This window comes from Saccostrea cucullata, unplaced genomic scaffold, assembly GCF_032062105.1.
Source record: "Saccostrea cucullata isolate Sc308-1 unplaced genomic scaffold, CSIRO_AGI_Scuc_v1 ctg4436, whole genome shotgun sequence".
Taxonomy (NCBI): domain Eukaryota; kingdom Metazoa; phylum Mollusca; class Bivalvia; order Ostreida; family Ostreidae; genus Saccostrea; species Saccostrea cuccullata.
The window spans coordinates 38,868-52,954 of NW_026933696.1; the positions used below are offsets into that span (position 1 = coordinate 38,868).

The window sequence follows — 14,087 nt, forward strand, 5'->3', positions numbered from 1 at the left end:
CGGCTCAGTGGAGCTAAAAAGTTCTCGGGCATTCATAAATCCCTTGTTTGTAACTTTTTGAGTATATTGTAGCACAGTTCATCTGAAATTTCTGCTTCAACGGATTTTCCGTTATTTCTCGATCATGACAGGGAGCAAACGGCGGGTGAGACCGGTCAGCAGTAGATGCTCACTTCTCCATGGCACCTGATCCCACCTCTTTTTCGGAGGTCTGTGTTTGTTCTGCTCCTATTTTTTATTGTTTTATAGACATTGATATTGAATACTGTTCGTTATCTCCATATCCTTCTTATAGCAGTTTAATTACGAAAAAGTAAGGAGGAGGACACGGTAAAAAGATTACGGGATATTCATTACTTTTGTTATAACAAATTTATTAAATTCCCTTCTTCAAACAAAACAGTCCTCGCACAAACAGCAAAAACGGAATAACATATAGTAAAAACAATTTCAATATAGCACCGGAAATCCAGGTATTGATGGAGTAGTTTGGGAACCGGAAGTTCCGGTATATACTTAAGTCTTCCGGATCCCAAACATCTCCTGATTAGCAGCCTGCAGTAATGTCTCAAATCACGTGGTTCATCTAAAAAAAAAAAAAAATATAACTGGCAACATTATTTATTTCAATTCCTTTCCAAATTATTCGCTTTTAAGTCATGTTTAAAGAAATATGTTCTATATCTTATAATTTATGAAAAGAGGAAAAATCTTTGTATTTGGCTGATTCTTGCAAACATGTGTAATTTTCTGTTTTCTTTATCTGCTTTTCAACGTCTCACACCATGATGCCATATACGATATACATGTATAAGATTCCTGAATCTAGTTAATTAAATAATCTTTTCTTTAAAAAAAAATGCTTTCCAAGACAACTAATTTAACAGCGTCTTCATCTGAAGACCGAAAGATTATCAGCTGTAGGGGACTAAAGCATGGGAACCAGAAAGGTGGTTGTTTTGAAACATTCACTAAACTGTCAACATTCACAGTTTAAACTCTGGTTGATTGGCAGAAAAAATAGTTTGCTACAACAATTAATTTTTGCTCTCGATTCCTCAACACGTACATTTTCTGATTATCTTTTATAATTTTTCTTAAATTGCTTTAATGACTTGGTTTTCTATTTGTTATTAATTTATTTTTTCAAGAAATGCACAAATGATTTGAACGTAAATATGTAACTAGAATTTATTTCCGGAGGAAAAGTCTAGAATGTCGGAATGTTTCTACAAACAAAATAATTAAATGAACATGAAATCATATCCAAGTTTATGCGTGAAAATGATTTGTGTCAAAAAGATTAAATTCGTACCAACTTCCGTAAATTCCTGGAACCAATTGTTAATAGAAAGATTAGATTAATACCAATAAATAAAAGCAATCAATAATATTTTGCTTTTCTAAAATGTTAGGGTCCTTCCCAAAGTAAAGCAGTTTAAAGTTTCAATTAGTACAAGAGGAATAACTCCTATTCAAAATAAAAACAGGCAACTTTATAACATGTCAAAGTAAAATTATCCTGTTTTTGGTTTTGAATAAATTAAACCATATTTAATCTTGCATGGGCCATACCTAAAGCAATTGCTAGTACTGTAATTAAAAATTGTACGTGTATAACTATATATATTTCAAAAAGACATTCTTTTTCATCCCTTGAATTCAAAAGTATGCTTGTAAATACTGGTCATTCCATCTATAAATGCTTGCAGTCACTGGATTATAGACTAAAGATAAGAATAAAATGGAAAATGGTTGTTCATAGGTAGAGCATGCTCTTTCGTATCGAATCAACTGAGATACATGTATATATACTCCGCTTTCAGGTGATGAAGGTATATTGCTGCATAAGTAAGGGAAAATGACGATAAAAAAGTTAAAGTTGTCACGTTTATCATATAGCTTGTTTGTTAGATTACCATTAACATCTTTTTCAAGTAAAATATCCAAGTATGAAACAGATGTGTCAAACTCTGTGTTATATTTTAACCGATACACACAATTACAAAATTTTCCGACTTCATAATGTTCCCTCTCAAAATTATAAATCTCTGGTATTTCCTCTTTCAAGCCAAAAAATAACTCACAAACGAACATACACTACATTTACAGCAGTTGCATTTTACTCTTTTGCAAAATAAAACTTTTTTAATGGATGGATTGTAAATCCTTATAATTTTGTTAAAAACCTTCAAAAAGCGTTCCAACAGTAATTTCTTGTAATATTAAAAATATGAAGAAAAGGAAATATAAATAATCCTGATTTAAAATTGATACATAGTTATATCATTAAAGAAATAATGAAATAAAATAACGAATATATTATCTTAATATTTCAAATTATGCTGCTATCTAAATAGCATGCAAACTGGAAAAGCTTAATATGAAGGTAAAAATAACATTATAACTTCTAAATATAGAAATTCAGTGAAGCTTTTCGCATCTTTCTTGCCCTGTCAAGGAATAAAATTTTATTTTTTAGCTCGCGTTAGACTTTCTTTATTTAAACAGCGTCCTCATTAACAATCTTTGACCAAATCTCCACTTAATTCTTCTTTTGGTTGATGCAATAGCCAGATGGCATAGTGCATTTTTCAATGAAAATCTAGCCGGCATATTTTGAAGCAGTATATAGTTGACCTATGGATAAAATTTTTATTTAATAGTCTTTCTATTTATTTTGTATGGACATTTCAGTCATCTAAAGACCCCCCCCCCCCCAGCCAACAAACGCATACATTGTACACACACGTTTATTTATTTGTTCATTTATATTTGAGAATAATACTCATTCTTGATGAGTCTACATCATAAGAAAAAAGATTATTTAAAAAAAATAAATGCAATCAAATTAAATAAAAATCAGAAAAGTCCAGACAGGACATAAAATAAATTAATACATGTATTTCTCACAGTCTCTAAGACCAACAAGGAAGATTTTTTGTCTCTCATGGAAAAGTCAGAGAGGATGTGATTTAAATTGTGTATTATGAAATTTATGTTTTACCTTTATTTTCCACCAAATATATTTATTCTAAAATTCTAAACAATGTATGTATGGGAAAAAATCCAGGACAGAGAAAACAGGTGCAAAATGCTATAATTATTCGCAATTCAACCAATGAGACTCCGAAAGCGGGGGGCAATAAATATCTCAGTTTACTTGCTTTAATTACTTATTGCATCTGAAACTTTTTCAGATCTTACGTGTAAAAATGGATTCCACTAGAACTTCACAAATGTAAGTCTCATTATTAATATTTTTCACTGAAAATATCTACACTATCTGAATCAATATTTAAACACCTGACAACACATTCTTATAACATTTTTCCCCATTTTGGTAATTTTTTTTCCCATTTTTAACTTAGATAAATCATTGAAAGATGGGAACATAAAAAATGAAAGACGATTTAATGGATTTATTTATGTACAGCACCCGAAACCGTGTAAAAAATGAATTCTATTTAATATTCTCACGACAGCGGTGTATAATTCTATAATTTACAACACTTAGTTATTGAAATCAGTGCATTTTAAAATGTACACTAATCAAAGATTATATACCCCTGTTTTATATTTTGATACAAAATCAAAGGCCACAGTCAGAAGAATCGTAGACGTTTGAATGTTTCCTCAATTTATTTCTTTAATAATGTCTGTTTGTTGGTTGTTTAACGTCTCTCTCGAGAATTCTTCGCTCATATGAAGACGCAACCACTTGCCGATGGAGAGCTGCAAATTTTGATTTACTTGACCGGTCACCACGTCCCTAGGGTCATGCGGACGACAACTTCAATAATGAGTTGAGAACATACGATACACGACGCAATTCATTGCAATGAAAAGGTCGAAAACGCATTTGTGCTTTCAATCTGAATTACTTTTGTACATCTTCTTTGGTTAATTCTTTAGACGTGGTTATTAGATATTTATTTAGATTGTTTTTGTAGAACATAAACAAACTTATGAATGATAACTTCTAATGATTTACATAAGTGTTACACTTAAAAAGATATGCTAAACTTAACGTTGGTTATTTACAGTAAGACAGCCATACAACACATATCAGAGTCAGTGTTTGTGGGACTGTGTCGTAAAGTAGGGACATCACAACTGGTAGCCATGAGGAGAGATGTGGTGGACATCAGTGAGATGGTGAACAATCAAGTGAACCAAATTAATGGGCGAAGGATGATGAAGAGTGGAAGTCAAAGAGAAGGATTCAGACTGGAAGGATCAGATACAGACATGATGTACTGGCCAAATGATCACCGTGTGATCTGGGAATTATCTCAGTCTCAGTATTACAACACAGAGAGAAAAACACTCATCATATGTGACTGTTCTGATAGTCCACCAGGATTTACTTTGTTATCTTTACTGTCACCAAGCATGAACAGAGACATCCAGAGAGCTTGTGTTAGAATGTATAACAGATATTATATATCTAGTTCTAAATACAGACAAATCGTGTGTTCAGACTACATTCCACATGGACCTTGTGCCAGTGCAAAATTCTTAACAGTAGAATTTGATTTTGCCTACTGTTTAGCTTGTGACTTTTGGCCTCCACCCGCTTCCTCTTGGATAGACAGATGTCACTCTTGGCCCCAGCCTCATGTTGTTGATGATATAGTAAAAAATGGATGTCACTTTGTAGCAGTTGGGCATAAACTAGGGAATCATGAGAACCATGAATGGAGAATTTCTTTCTCTCTGGCAGAACAAAAACTAGTGAACGCAATGAATCATTGTCAATTCCTAACATACGGCTTGCTTAAACTGTTCTTAACAGAAATAATTAACAATGGACTAGGTGATGATGATAAATTATTGTGTTCCTATCACATGAAGACAACAGTTTTCTGGGTGATTCAACAAAATACTATACCCCACTGGTGACCACAAAATCTTCTGGGGGCTTTCTGGCTCTGCTTTAAACTCATCCTTAATTGGGTAAATGAGGGGGTCTGTCCTAACTTTTTCATTCCAGATAACATGTTTCTGAGTAAAATTCATGGCGAAAAACAACATCAACTATTTACTAGACTGTATGGATTGTATGAGAAGGGTTTAACATTCCTGCTACACAGCCCTTCCATTAGGTCTTATATTATAGATGTCCTTCATAATCCCAGACTCTCCATCTGTACAGATGAACATACTCTGATTTTTGAGCATGAGTTTGATAGATACCTTTATTATGAAATAGGATGCAATGAAACATTTTACTTTTTCAACATACAGATGTATATGAAATGCCTACATACAATAGAACAGCTGGTAGGTTCAGTCCTAATTACGCAGTATAACGTCCCTATGTTACAGAAACTTACATCTACTCTCTTTCATAAAACTGCTTTCATAGTATACATGGAAACTTACACACATAAAAACAAACTGAGGTATAGAGCTGACAAAATCTCCTGTCACATGCTGAAATTAGCAGCCAAGTTTGGTTTCATTTCTGACAGCTTGTACATTGCTCTGTATTATTACAAGACACTTAGATACACGGAAGCTTTATCTGTTTTAGAGATGATCAAGGTCAAGTTAGCACAGCCATATGCGACGTACATGTATAACTTTAATTTAGGTCCAGAGATGTATCCTGAGGCTGTAAGGGGACAGTCCTGGTCTCTAAAGATGAGACAGACTGTAGCATGGGCTAACAGACTTTACCATGAAATCCATTACATCAGTGAATTGATACCAGAACAAGAGTCTGCTTTTCAGAAGAAATCATCTGCATTAGGTATCCCACCCCTTATACTGTTATACATGCTAGAGATCTTGTGCTACAAACATGTAGACACAATGAGAGCACAAGCAGCTCTAGATGATCTACAGACCCTAATTCACTATGAAGAGGGACAGATTATACCTTTATTATTCAGAGACATATCATGGCGGATTCTGGAGATCTGTCAGCAGGAGATAGGGAACATTTAGGCTTCTCATATACTGCAGTACTCATATCAATTATTTCTCAGACGAGTGCGTACCACTTCGCCACAAAATATACTCTATTCTCTGACCTTATTTATGGGCGCCGCCATGTTTGGATCACGTGACTTGACGCCATTAAGGTGCTGATAACGTCACATTTCGGTCATACTCAATGCAGTAACTTTTCTTCGTTATTCATCAATTTATTGGCGTAATACTAATACAAACACGCATTTATATTAAGTCAAAGTTAACTGATTCATTCTTTTATTTGGTCTTTTTTTCTTCATTATTCGTATAATTAAAATTAATGTTTGAAAATCAATACTGATCGATTGATTGTTATATTGTTAAAGGCCGAGTTGGTTAAATTTTATCCGTATTGTGGAGGTTTAATGAATATTACGCCGGGTTTTCTTTGAAATAAATTTTAGCAAGATTATAAAGGCAAAAACTTATATAAGTAAGAATGTCAGATCTTTTACACAGTGAAGGGGGGGGGGGTCTCGAGAAAAATTATAACAGGTGAGTTGTAAATCCGTTTTGAAAATAAATATTAGCATACAAATGCAAACAAATGTATGACTGAAACTTTTTATTATTCATGTTTTAATTTTTGCGATGATTTTCTCCCACTTAGTTCATTGATAAACTATACGTGTTAAATTATGCATTAGGTCCATGGGTCCTCGTGGGGTATTGGAAAACGAACAACTAGGATATTTAAAAGAGGGGCGAGTTGTCGACTAATCTTCTCCTTTTTATATAAGTGAAACATACAACCTACCCCTTCTATTTTTTCACATTAAAAAAAAATCTGCGTGCCATGGGCGTTAAAAAAAATTTATAAGTGACGACAAAATTTCTTTCAGGCCCGACACAGATCTACATTTGTCATTGTGAATATTTTTGTCTAAATTTCTGAAGGGCTACATGCGCATGGTTTCAATATTATTACAGGTAGATCAAGAAAATCATTTATGATATATTTAAGATTTCACCCTCCCGTGCCTTCTTTCCTTTTCTATTTCAGTTTGCCCCCGACGCCTATAATATTATACCAGTATTATGATAAATCCAGAACTAATGAATTAAAAAAATTTAATTTTCTCCGTTTTTCCTCGATTCTTGTACAGGACTTGGGGAGAAAGTTTTAAGTTACTTATACATCAATTTACTAAGTATACTAGTACATATTTTAAAACTTATTAATACCTGTCAGTGTGTGATAAAATTTATAATCAATTCATCTTTTTAGTTAAAAAAAAAAGGTTGAAGATGTTATTCATAAAGCAAGGACTGATTTTGAAGAGCATGCAACAAGTCAGTTAAATGCTCACGCAAGGCTAAACTTCCCATTTTTAAAGTTTTTTTTTTCTAAGTGATTTCACATGTGTGGAATCATTTCATAAAACGATAATCGTGTTTAATATTGCAGCACACTCTAAAATAATAATCTGTTTAATTTTCCTTCTCAAATGTTTTAAATATTAATTATATATGAAAGTAGGCCTAAGTCATTTTTTTTTCTAAATGCGTAAAATGATTTTCTCGGCAGGCGGGCTGTTCATATACATGTGTATAGCCATTAGGCGAATGTGAACTGTAATTAAAATCAGATAAAGAACAATAGAGCGTATTTATTTATTTTTTTTTAGTATAACTCTATATAGATTATTAAATAAATCAATATCCATGAAGTAAAATTAAATTAATAGTATGCAGTCGTCTAGATTTTCTCGACTGACATATATTTTTTTATTCAAATGTTAAACACGAAATATTTATATATTTAAAAAAAAATAATAATTTTGTCTCAATTTCTTTGTCATTGTTAATTATTTCTATTTAATTTTTATTGACTAAACCAGCACATGGTGTATAAAATTATATACAAAACATCAAATAAAAAAAAAGGTTTCGGAAAACTACTGGTTGTTTACTAACAAAATGAAATTGAAAACTTGATTTTAAAACACACACGTGAATATCACTTCGTTAGATTTATTTACTATACCAACACACTTTTCCACTTGTTTCTCAGCATGTATGACTGTGGAAAACAAAGAAAACAATGCATTTAACACCCGTTTATTCGTAGTGCTTACTGTCACTCTTATCACATTATCAGCACCGTAATGGCGACCGACGACAACGCCGCCGTGTGACAAAGCACGAGAACTCTGTCAAACTTGTTTCAAAGAATCGTGTATACGCAGCTACAGAAATGAGAATACAAGAAATTTGTCAATGGAATCCCTCAATTAATTACCGGGGGTAATTGTAAGACATTTGTACTAGTTCATCTGATGGAGATTATTATTTACATATATCTACTTCTGATTTATTTTTTTTTATTTTTTCAGTCCTTTTTACTTCTATAAAGGTAATAAAGTGCCCCACCACAGCATGATACGTCCATTCAATATTGTTAAATAATATTATCATAAATACCTGGTAGCGTGCAAGTAAAATTATTTTAATCTTGATTCAAAGATTTCAATGATTTTTTCCAATCCTCAAAATGTTTGATATACATATATCTCATGTGGTGTAGGTATTATTTACAACAAATAAATTATACATCATGTAATTTTAAACTGGTTATGTTAAAGCTTAATTAACTAAGGACTATCTGTAGCTTTGTGTATTGTATATTAACAATGGGTGATTAACAATGTTCCAGCCTAATAAAACATCAAAACAAATTAGTGTATGTTTAATAAATATTCTAAAGAATTGATTGTCATGTGTAAGTGGCACAAGACCGTCTGAATATAAAAATTAAAATAATTTTTTTCAAATAAATATTTTGTTCTGGCTATATTATACAATATCAAATAAGTTTTAATTATAGTATTCAATATCAAAATAAGTAAGACAAGCCAACAAGAAAAATTAAGTACAACACAGGAAGTCAATTAAGAGGCTGATTCCTTTTGCCAAATTGCCAAGAGATGTAGATTTAGTCCTTCACATAATTAAAATCTCCACTACGGGAAAGTTGTAACAACTCTAACAAAAAAATACTATTATACACTTATCCAATGGTTGTGAGTGGGATAGCTCTTTTATCAAACCCGCGACAGGGAACTATTCCCCGAGGGATTGCCCGAGGGGAATAGTTTCTGTCAAGGGTTTGATGAAAGAGCTATCCCACTTACAACCAGTGGATAAGTGTTTTATTATACTGATGTATATTATAATTTCTAAGGTTTGAATTTTCTTTGGAATTAGATAATACTGCAAGAATAAGCTGAAATCCTGATGACGCCACAATGCTACCGAAGTCATTATGACATCATCAGATTATGGATTTAACGCTGGAAATTAAAATTGGCGTCAAAAATTGCATGAAAATTTTCCGAGGGGTGGGTAGCAAAAACTATACCCCGGGGTATAGCTTTCTATGCGGGGAAATTTTCAGACTATGAAGAATAGTTATTTTACCTTCTGAACTTTATATAGGAATTATTTTAACAGAAGAATAATAAAGTAAACTATAGCAAACTATAGTTTACTATAGTTAACTATAGTTTACTTTAGTAAATCAAAGTTCCAAAGTTTTCACATAGTAAATCATAGTTCCAAAGTTTTTACCATAGTAAATCAAAGTTCCAAAGTTTATACCATAGTTATTCAATGTTCCAAAGTTTTTACTATAGTAAATCAAAGTTCCAAAGTTTTCACTGTAGTAAATCAAAGTTCCAAAGTTTTCACTGTAGTAAATCAAAGTTCCAAAGTTTTTACTTTGGTACTATAGTTAACTATAGTAAACTATAATTAACTATAGTTTACCATAGTATTTTTTTGTTAGGGAACATTTTAAAGATCTTTTTTTTTTACAGTATTATTTATCAAAGTCTATTAAACATGCATTCAAAATATTTATCACAAATTTTCGACTGTCTAATGAAATAGATGGAGATAACAATCGGTATCATTAAAACATTCAAAATAGGATTGGAAAAGCTTAATATGAAGGTAATCATAACATTATAACTTTTAATCATGGAAAAACAGTGAAGATTTTCGCATTTTTCTTTCCCTTTAAAGGAATAAAAATTTTTTATCCCGTTACACTTTCTCTATTTAAGATTAAAGATTTGTTTTTAAATGTTTGATTGCCTTTTGCTTCATCTCGACGCAAAATGTAATAATCCAAAAATCGTTTTATTACATATTGCGTTATTACATTTCGCGTTTATTTCGACACAAAATGTAACAAGGAAAATTGATGCAAAGCATCAAATCGGCTGCTAACATATTTAGCATGTCAAAAAAGGGATAGATTGCACTTTACCAGTACGGTCGCCATTTTGATTCTAGATCCGCGCGTGAGATTGCGCGGCGTAAAAACTTAGCAACGTATCAACTATGATGGGCGACGCCATTTTGTTGTGTAAGAAACTTTCGAAGCGAGAGAAAAAGATATCTCAATGGGTTCTCGCATTATTAAGCGGGGGTTTGGGGGCGGAAGCCCCGAATACTTACGATAAATAAATAAAAAATAAAAACATTACCTTAGTCGCTGAATAAATCTGCGCTGTACAACTTTATAGTGTGTCTTTTTTGCAGTTTATGGGTGATGAAGGAGGTAAATTTATCGTCAATATTTAATTAAAGCTTCTATCATAGTGTCGTTTTGCAGTCTTGTTTTTGCAGCGATTTCCTGACTCATTCCATGAAGTCCCAATATTATGGTTGGTAAAATAGCCAGTGTTTTGCAAATTAAAATCTCCGGGTACTTTAGTTCGTAAATCCAGGGGTATGTTAGATTAACTGCATCATCTGTTTTTTAAAAATCCAAGATGTGTCTCAAACGTTTCATTTTTCTGATAAACCTACTGCCGATTGCTGTATCTTCAAACAAGACCGTTCTCACTGCATGTTTACAAGTTTTGTCCTTTCACTGATTAAACATTTCCGTCAACTAAGGGGCATATTTATCTCTAAAATTCCCAAGAAGTCCAGAATTTTGCAGCCAGTCAATTAAAAATCTCCATTCATAAAAAACACAATAAAAATCATCGTAAACAATGTGCACGCTGAATCACTGTTTACAATCGTATAGAGTGGAAGTCTAACTTTCTATTCCACTCACCTACCTTGACCAATCACAGCACTGAAATAAGTCACGTGCTTAACAACGTCATGACTTAAAAATGTGGCCGACAGAATGAAAGTGAATGGTTTGTTTTGAAAATGCTTTCATTTCTAATTAATAACTTCGTTAATTAAGCGAAGTTTATTAACTTAAAAAATGAAGAGGAATTCAAAAAATGGGTTATTTTTGCATTTTATTGCATTTTTAGCAAAATCGTCACGCTAACGCGTGACTCTATTATAGAGAGAGAGCACGTGCTATTTCCATTTAATTTGTACGTACCGGTAAAGTGCAGTTGTCCCCAAAAAAGTACTTTCAAAATTCAAAGCATTCATGCCAGGAAAGCACACAATATTCAAAGTTGGAATATTTCATGCCGTTTTTAAAGCAAAATAAATAAATAAATATTTTAAAACAGTTAATAGAAGTTTTAGTGCATTTGCTCATCCAATGGAATTATTGATGTAAATAAGTCAATGATGAATATATGAGAAATTATTGGCATCTAATTGAAGATGTAGTCCTTTCAAAATGAATCACGTGCTGATATCCTGGGTTTTGTCACGGGATAGTTCCTGTATGTTTTCTACAAAGTAGGCTATGCTGCATGGCACCGTGCAAAATGTATAAAAAATAATCTTCCTGTCATTCGCAGCTGTAGGATTTTCATGCAAGTTTTATTAGTTGAGAAACTTTTCAATTTTTTTATTTACCATGCACTCTTACCACGTGCACGTCATTATTATTCGGAAATCACGATGATTTCCTTTTGTATCTTACACACTCCCAGGCTGGATGGGGAGTACTTATTGTAAACAAATTTTTAAACCATAAATTATAAATTATGTGATGCTAAATGATAATGAAACTGAAATATAATAAAAACGATTAAAGCTTAGTTTAAAGCAATTTTTCAAAATATTTTACTCATGATTTTAAACATGTTATCATTTGATAATTATTTTACTGAACTAATAAAATAACATCTCATTTCCCCATGTGCACTTTCTAACACAACCACAAATACATCCGCCGCTGCTGCGGCCAATAATAATGCAAAGTGTAATATTCCAAAAAGTGTATTTTCAAATTTTGCGTTATTATATCCTGCGTTGATTTCGACGCAAAATGCAATGATCTCGATTTATTACATTTTGTGTATAAATTACATTTGGCGTTGTAACAGTGTTTTCTCCAATTTATTTTTCTTTATGTTTATTTGGTAAGGAAATTTCAGTCATCTGAAGACCCAACCCCCACGCCCGGCAAATAATAGCATATATTACACAAGTTTATTTATTTGTTTGTTTATTTTTGAAAACAATACTCATCCATGATGAGTCTACATCAAAAGATTATCAAAAAAGTAAAAAGCACTTACTATTGTATAGTGTACATTTTGAAATCAAAAAAGTTCAGACAGGACATATAATTAATACATGAATAACTGATGGTCTTTAAGTCCATCAAGGATGTTTTATTTCATATGGGAAAGTCAGAGGGAAATTGAATTAAATTGTGGTGCATTATGACATGCATGTAACCATTATTTTGAATCAAATAAATTTTTTCTAAAATACTAAACATTTCATTGCATGCTAGATAAACAATCCAGGGCAGAGAGAACAGGTACAAAATGCCATAAATCTGGCAATTCAACCAAGATATGAGACTTTAAAAGCAGGGGTATAAATCTCCCAATTTGCTTACTGTACTTAATTTTGCACCTGAAACTTTCTTGGTCTCTCGTGTAAAAATGGACTCTGCTAAAACTTCACAATGTACGTTTCAATGATAGTAATATTTTTATGGAAAAACCCCCCATCTGAATCAGTATTTTCAAACATTCCGGACAACAAAATATTATTTTTTTGTGTCATAAAGTGGGGACCTCACGACTGGTGGCTATGAGGAGGGATGTGTTGGATATTAATGATGTGATGGAAAAGAAAGTGAGAACAGATGATGGGTATAGTGTATTACTAGGTGGAAATTACAAAGAGGGATTCAGACTGAAAGGATCAGATGTTGACATGATGTTCTGGCCAAATAATCACCGTGTGATCTGGGAATTATCTCAGTCTCAGTATTACAACACACACAGACAAACACTGATCCTCTGTGACTGTTCTGATAGTCCACCAGGGTACACTTTGTTGTATTTACTGTCACCAAGTACCAACATAGTTGCCCAAATAGTTTGTGTCAGAATTTATAACAGGCATTATATATCTAGTTCTAAATACCGACAGATTATGTGTTCTGCATCACCTCGTCATACTGTTCCACATGGACCATGTTCCAGTGGAACATTTAGAAAACTCGATTATGATAATGCTCACAGTTTTGTTAGTGACTTATGGCTTCCATCTGCCTCCTCATGGATAGATAGATGTCAATCACAGCCTCATGTTGTGAATGATATAGTGAGAAATCGATGTCACTTTGTAGCAGTTGGACATAAGCTAGGTAGACATGAAAACCACGAATGGAGAATTTCCTTCTCTCTGGCAGAACAAAAACTAGTGTATTCAATGAACCACTGTCAATTTTTAACCTACGGCTTACTTTAATTGTTCTTAACAGAAATAATTAACGAGGGAGTATGTGATGATGATAACTTACTGTGTTCCTATCACATGAAGACAGCAGTTTTCTTTATCTATTATAGAGATGATTAACACTAAGTTAGCACAGCCATATCTGATAAATAACTTTAAAGTAGCAGTGCAGGTATACAGTGGACCTTCAGATATCTGGACGCCAGATATCCGGATGCTTCAGTATCCGGAGGATTTTTCATCGGAACGAAATTTTTAAATGCTGTGTTGTCTTATTTTATTGGTGATTCAGATATCCGGATGCTTCACATATCCGGACAAATGGACTGGGAACCAAAGCGTCCGGATAAATGAGGGTCCACTGTACTAAGGCTTAAGGGGGACAGTCTTGGGTTACAAAGATGAGACATGCTGTAGCATGGAATATTGAACTTGAAAATGAAATCCATTACATCAATGAATTGATA

The 14,087-nt window shown here is 32.7% G+C and overlaps 3 protein-coding genes across 3 annotated transcripts; all 3 read left to right on the forward strand.

Annotated features, from left to right (window-relative positions):
* Window positions 1–3,942: 3,942 nt before the first annotated feature.
* On the forward strand, window positions 3,943–4,906 carry LOC134239007 (uncharacterized). The gene has a single exon (XM_062721150.1). The coding sequence runs from the start codon at window positions 4,018–4,020 to the stop codon at window positions 4,903–4,905; it is 888 nt and encodes a 295-aa protein (XP_062577134.1). The 5' UTR covers window positions 3,943–4,017; the 3' UTR covers window position 4,906.
* A 95-nt stretch (window positions 4,907–5,001) lies between these two features.
* Window positions 5,002–5,955, forward strand: LOC134239004 (uncharacterized). Its single transcript, XM_062721147.1, has one exon. It carries the CDS (start codon window positions 5,002–5,004, stop codon window positions 5,953–5,955), a length of 954 nt encoding a protein of 317 aa, XP_062577131.1.
* Window positions 5,956–12,966: 7,011 nt separating this feature from the next.
* Window positions 12,967–13,632, forward strand: LOC134239005 (uncharacterized). Its single transcript, XM_062721148.1, has one exon. It carries the CDS (start codon window positions 12,967–12,969, stop codon window positions 13,630–13,632), a length of 666 nt encoding a protein of 221 aa, XP_062577132.1.
* Window positions 13,633–14,087: the final 455 nt, after the last annotated feature.